The following is a 7323-nucleotide window of genomic DNA, read 5'->3' as shown; positions in this document are numbered from 1 at the left end:
TGATTAACATGGATTTCATCATAGGCTTACCTCGTACCCATCGTAAGTTCGATTCTATATGGGTTATTATTGATAGACTTACAAAATCAGCCCATTTTCTGACTATCAGGACTACGTATTCAGCAGAGGATTATGCAAGGATTTACATTAAGGAGAGAATACGACTTCATGGTGTCCCTATATCTATTATCGCAGATAGAGGTGCTCAATTTACAGCTAATTTCTGGAGGTCCTTCCAAAAAGGACTGGGGACTCAAATAAGTCTTAGTATAGTATTTCACCCCAAAACAGACGGTCAGGCTGAGCATACTATTCGTGTGAGACAATTGATGTTATTGATGATTGTGGACCTGTGTGACTTTGTATTGTTGGGTTTTCTGTCTGACAGTTTGGTAGTGGTACCATTACAGAGGAGACTCTGCCAAAATTTCTATAAATCTCTAGGAGTTTAACATTCAAGGACAAATGTTTCTAATGGGGGAAGATTGTTACACCCTGTACGTTCCAAGATGACGTATAATAAATATGAGACTTATTAATCATGATTTAAATAGGTTTAAAGTCATAATATGACTATATATGATGTTTGGATAAAACACATAAAGTTTGGGAAAAATCGGATTAAAGTTGCGGAAAAACCGACTAAGAATTTGCCCTATAATAGAGCTTTTTGAGAAATAAATTTTGTATTCTATATGAGGTATTTTTCAGACATATTATATACCAAATTGAAGGTCTTGGAATGTAGTTTCCAACGCTCTTAACCGTTCGTTCATATGGCATCCGGATAAAAAGATATAAGCATCGGAAGATGGGCGAATGAGAGGGTGCCAAGTTAGCATCTTTTGACTTTTCAAAAGTTTGATAAATATGTTTTAACTCGTCTCTCTCTCTTCATTTTACTTAGAATCTGAACAGAGGCACCATAAAAAATGGTCCTTGAGCTCTCTAATAGCTTCAAATAATACTAACATCCCGGGTACGAAATCGAGAAGCGATAACATCAGAACGATCCCTACGACGTAAGTATCACTATATCGCCTCTATTTTTATTTTTAGTTTGAGTTTTGGAATATATTTAATAGTTAATAAAATTCCTAATTTCTGTATTTAAGCTTTAAAATATCAAAAAAAGTTGATAAATTCGTTTCCTAATAGTTAGACCTCACGGGAGGGTGATCGGAAGTCGTGAGTTTGAGTTATTTGACTTGTAGTGGATTGTTTTGTGGGCTGTTTTGTGTTGCTTTTGGACTGTCTATTATGCTGCTGATTTATGGAGTTTGGAAGGATAAAAATGGAGTGGAGAAACACCACATATAGTAGGGTAGTAGGTTGGTCGCTCGTCGTTGTAGTTGCAGGCTAAGTGATAACTTGTTGATTGGGTGTATTATGGTATATTTGGGAGTTTTGTTGTATTGAAGGTCCCAGATTGTAATTAGGTTGGTTTTGAGTTGTTGATTATATTATGTTTGTATATCGCCTATAGTAGGATTGAGGGAGCAGTAAAATCAGGGGAAATGCTGCCCGTTTTATTTTAGAATCGAGTTATCGTTTGAGATACGTAATATACTACCGCTATCTAAATTGTACATGTATTTATTTGCTATATGGTTGACGCGCTAGTTGTCATAAGCTTGTTGTTGAGTTGCATTGACGACTTGAGGTATGTTAAGGCCATCCCTTCTTTATTTTTGGCATGATCCAAATGATACAAACGAAACGAGCAAAATACGCAACTTTCATAAATGACTCTATTCATAGAAATACTAGGGGTGTCTATATTTTTGATTCCCTATGTGAATTATTATTTTATCCTCTATTCATGGGTCTCAGAAAAATACATATTTGATAAAGTTTGTCCGAAAGGCATATTGATTTTATGATATTCGATAAATCTTATTAACGTATTTCTTATGCATTTCATACATTTATACATGTACATTGACCCATTACCAGAATACGTTATATACACATATATTATATGTATATGAGATATGGGAAAAGGTTAAGGCGTTATATACGCACCACCACCTGATCAGCTGGTATACGTTGATGATTTGCCCACAATGGCCGAGATGATATGATGGGATGCCCTCGGAGGTTTGATGATGTTATGTGCACCTATAACTATGCATGATACGACATTTACACGCACGTGCATGATGTTATAAATGTTTCAGGATTCACAAAGTTATTTAGACTCAGAGGTGGAATTCTTTACCCCATGTTTCATCTATGTCTTTTATGTACTGATTTTCATACTTTACATACTCAGTACATTATTCGTACTGACGTCCCTTTTTGCTTGGGGACGTTGCGTTTCATGCCCGCAGGTGCAGGTAGACAGGTTGACGGTCCCCTTTCTTAGGATCCTTGATCTGCGAGAGTTGGTGTGCTCCATTTGATCCGGAGCTGCTTTGAGTTTTGGTACGATGTGTTTACATACATATATGGGTACGACGAGGCCAGTCCCGTCCTTTATACAGTTGTACACTCTAATAGAGGTCTGTAGACAGTCATGTATAGTTAGATAGTATGTGGCCTTGTCGGCTAGCCCTACCGTATTCTATATATACATACATATATATATATATATATATATATGTCTTTTGGGCATGTTTTCTCACGTAGGTTGTTCATATAAATTAGTAGTTTATTTTCAGACTTTATGCATGAGCTACACTTATTTCATATTTATATCTTAAACGAATGCTTAAGGGTGTTCGATAGGTAGAACTCGGGCACTCGTCACAGCCCATCGGTTTGGATCGTGACAAGGAAAAATGAAAAAGAAGAATGGGGGGAGATTCTAGAGTGCTCCAACAAGAGCTAAGCCAAAATAAAGAAAAGACTTCTATTCTCCTACCCCTACACTTCCATAAGCTGATAGTTATAGTAACTATAATTCCTCTTGTCCAGTAATTCCTTGACACGTGTACCCAACCTGGATCCCAATTGTAGTCCAATAACCTCTTGTTGGGCTGTTTCACATTCTGACTCGTGCGTAATGTATTTTCAGCCCCAAGTACTTCATTGTGGTTTACCCCGTTTGTAACATATTTTTTGCATGAATCATCAAAGTGATTCTCCGAACATCTTTTAGTCACTTGTTGAAGATCATGCAACTCCTTAGCGTGCATCCTTTGGACGTTCTTGGACTTGGAGTGGGTCAACGGTCCACTAAATAATTTGGAGTAATTCTCAATATTCTCTGTTTTGCCCGGACTATCCAGGATCATATCAAATTGTTAAGAAGAACTAATAACACTTAACTTTTGACTTGTAACTTGCATTTACTTTTGATGATAATAGTGTTAGAATCACCTTGCACCCATCTCAATTATTTTATCGGGTGTCACTCTAATAGCTTTGCCAATCAAAGTTCAGATCGTCCAGAAAAAATCACGCAAACTTCTTTGGTGATGGCTTGTGACCTTTTTACAAAGTACTAGTGGTAATAGACCATCTGTTGTAAAGTTGTAATGAGAAACTTGGCCACATGCTATCCACAAAAGACCTTTCACTATCCACATACAATCTCCACTTTCTGATAAACAGTTAAAACCATACACAAAAGACTTTTGAATTCTTGCATATTTATTTTTGACGACAATATGTTCGAATCATCTTACAAATATTTTATCCGCTATTTATTATTTTTCATCAATACAAATAGTGTATAAACTCTAATAACATTGCCAATCAAAGTTAAGATGGTCCAAAAAAAATTACACAAACTTCATTGGTGATGGCTTGTGACTTCTATACAAAAAAAGTACTAGTCGTAATAGACCATCTCTTGTAAAGTTGTACTGAGAAACTTGGCCACATACTATCCACAAAAGACCTTTCTTTCACTATCCACATACAATCTCCATTTCTGATAAACAGTTAAACCCATACACTTCCACTAATTTTCCCTCCCCTTCTTCAACAGAGAAAACACAGATTATCAAAGAAAATGTCAGTAGCATCATCGTCTTCCTTCCCATGCATCAAAATTCAAAACCCATCTTCCCCATCTCCATCTCCTTCTTCTTCTTGTTCTTGTCATTTCAGATCACTCACAATAAGGAGCTCTGGAGCTGAAGGACCTTTAAGAAGACCTATGGCACAACCACTTACCCCTGTTAAACCTGTCCCACCATCACCATCTTCGCCGTCGCCGCCGCCTAGTGCTCCTCCCAAGCAGGTGGCAGTGGCTGCCGTGGATGGCAAGAATGTAATTACCACGGAGTTTCAGAGGCAAAAGGCTAAGGAGCTTCAAGAGTACTTCAAGCAGAAGAAGCTTGAGGAAGCTAACCAAGGCCCCTTCTTTGGTTTTATTGGCAAGAACGAAATTTCCAACGGCAGGTAATTTACAATTCAAGATAATTTGGATTAGTTGAATTGAGTGGGGAATCCATTTTATTCAGAATTGTTGTTTTTTCTTTTCATTCATTTCTTTATTATTTGGATTATTCCGTTTGAGAGGAGTGGCACTGTGTGTAGATAGTAAAAAAGAGATTCAATTTTGATATGAGTGGTCACCCTTATCAAAATCTGAATAATCCTTTTGGTATGTGACAATATAAAGTTAGGAACTTTGTTGTAAATTTAAGCAAATTTTGTGTTGGTAGTGCTTTGATCAAGTACGGATGTTATTTGACCATATTGAACCCCCAAACATGCTGTTTTCGATGAAAAGCTTTGAAATTAGATTGTCTGTATTGAAGAGTCCACTTAGGAATTTGTAGAACAATATACTTGGTGTGCTGTTGGTTTTGCCCAAAATCTTGAAATTGGCTCATTTAAAGTCTGAAACCAAGCTGGAGTGAGAAGAGTTTTATTCTTCTGATAATTTGGTATTATAGACTCTTAAGTGATTCGCAAAAAATCGATTACCTTATCTACTTGGACTAAAGAGGTACAAGTACCAAAGAAACCTACCAGTTCCCATTTAGAAGGAGCAGCAAAACAAAATCCGCCTGGAACTAGATTCAATTGGAATCACTTCTAAGTAATAACTACATCACCTTTTTATAACTGTATATCGATAATTCATATTTTAGTAATGTTAAGAAGTTTACATGATAATATATGTAGGATCAAGCACATATGACAGATTTTGGCATTGGTCCAAGTTGTTCAAGAATTGGCATTAACAAGCAGGACTTGGTGTTTTGATTTAAGTTGGATTAGATGAAGAAGATCTGTCAAACCAAAGATTTATATTTCCATCGTACGGAGTCTAGTTAAGGTTTTGTCCTTGAGAGCCTTAGACTTGATTATCATTTAATCCGTTGAAAGACATTTGGTCATAGAAGATACTTGCGTACCCCTGGCTGAAACACATGCAACTGAATCTTCTTGAACGCTCCTTTCAAAAGGAAGCTTCTAGGACTTCCGCCATTTCCGCGAGTGACTTTAGTTGCCTGATTGCTGCTGCATATAGGATTGTTGCTTATGGACAAGTGTGAAACCTTGACATAATCTATACAACCCATTTTGGCTGGGTCAATAAGATCATCACTATATGCATGTAGTTGATGTACTTTTTAAGACGTGTATTCCCCGGTCTTCGGGATTTGATTTTCTTAAATGTGGTTTATATTTCTTAACCAATTTAGACAATGGACATTCTGAAGTGACGAAACAGGTGTGTTTGCTCAATAAAATGTACAACCACGCATGCAGCCAAGCTGGTTGGAGTTAGAAATATAACTTAAAGACTTTTGTCTTCCTGTGACAAACTCAAATGTAGTTCCCATTAGGAAATCACGGCTCTAATACCAGAACACCGGAAGGACTTTTGAGGTATATGATGATCGATTGACAATAACTCTCGTGTCCTTAACATTAGACTTAGATACTTAAAGAGACACCAGGAGAGCAAAAAATAAATAGGATATAAAAGACTTCGTCTCACTTGGAAGTTGGACAGCAAATGTTGGTTTATGTTACATCTAGCATCAGTATTCTCTCCCCTCCTTATCTAATGACGAGGAATAAAGATTGTCATCCAAATAATACTAATGACGGTTTGAGAGTATGTAGCTGACTTTCTAAAACAGTTTTGTGGTAGCACTTCCTTTTGCCGTCGTTTATTATCAATTGCTTAGAGGTGGTAAAAAGAGTAAAAGGCGTAGGCTGAGCATTATGAACTGATAATCGTATATAGCTTTGAACATTAGTATCGGATTTGATAATTTGACTAACTAATTTTTTACTTTGATATGACCTTGGATTCTTTTTCAGTTGACATAATAAGAGGTAACTTGTACTGATATATCTTGGTTGAACAGATGGGCGATGTTTGGTTTTGCTGTTGGGATGTTAACAGAATATGCAACCGGTTCTGACTTTGTCGATCAAGTTAAGATCCTTCTCTCAAATTTTGGGATAGTAGACTTGGAATGAGGTTCCTCCATATCAGAAAATGCCATAAGATACTCTCCTATGTAATTTCATGTAAAAAATTTCCAATTGCTTCTTTTATAATTTCCTCACTTGAATTTTCAATTTTATTTGTTTGAGCCCCTTGATTGCAGTATAGTATGACTTAGACACTCTTACTTATGGAAAAACATGAAAATTTGTTGTTTTTCCATACTACTTGAAGTTACGTATATTAGGCTCCTCATCTTTTACTTCCAATCATACTCTGCTCAGTAAACAAAGCAGCATATTCATGGGCCCAACAAAGGTATAAAAGCAGCAAAATCACAAGAAGCATGGCCTATGGAATGCACGGGTTCATGCCCTGTCTTGAAGCACAATTAATTAGCTTCTCTAAAAAAATTGAACTTTAGAATCAAGTCTGAAGAACATGAGTAAACAGAAAAAGACTGGAAAGTGGAAACTATGTATCCAAATGAGCAGGGAAAATAGAAATTCCATGATCACCAAGTACCATGCATGAAATTTAACCAGCAATTTTACTGCTCTAATTATGTACTACTGTTATAGTTATGTAACTGTTATGTGTAAAAATGAAAATATCAAAGCTAATAAATAATCAGGAGAATGAAAAAACAACTGGACATACAAAGGGACAAACAAATCCTAGACACAAATGCAAACGTATCCATGAACAAAATGAAATGCAGCAACTACCAAGGTTGCTGGTATGATACAGAGGAAGCTGGGAAGAAGAAAATAAAAATATTGGACTAATAATTTCTTTTCAAGGATAATAAATATTAAAAAGGACCAAGAAGAATGACCTACTTCTTGATAAGTCAATCTCAGATCATAAGATCATTCACAACAGTATATCCTGTCAAACTAAGATACTTGATAAATTTGTTACCACTTGAAATATCAGCATTTGTAAATTCTAAG

General features: G+C 36.2%; 1 protein-coding gene across 1 annotated transcript; it reads left to right on the top strand.

Moving 5' to 3' along the window:
* The first annotated feature begins 3794 nt into the window (after positions 1-3794).
* On the top strand, positions 3795-6636 carry LOC104110641 (light-harvesting complex-like protein OHP2, chloroplastic). Its single transcript, XM_009620169.4, has 2 exons — positions 3795-4353; positions 6285-6636. Exons 1-2 carry the CDS (start codon positions 3962-3964, stop codon positions 6397-6399), a joined length of 507 nt encoding a protein of 168 aa, XP_009618464.1. The 5' UTR covers positions 3795-3961; the 3' UTR covers positions 6400-6636.
* The last annotated feature ends 687 nt before the right edge of the window (positions 6637-7323 follow it).

The sequence above is a fragment of the Nicotiana tomentosiformis genome, chromosome 4 (assembly GCF_000390325.3).
Source record: "Nicotiana tomentosiformis chromosome 4, ASM39032v3, whole genome shotgun sequence".
Classification (NCBI taxonomy): domain Eukaryota; kingdom Viridiplantae; phylum Streptophyta; class Magnoliopsida; order Solanales; family Solanaceae; genus Nicotiana; species Nicotiana tomentosiformis.
Note: the sequence above shows the minus strand (reverse complement) of the source record. Positions and strands in the feature narration are given on the sequence as shown.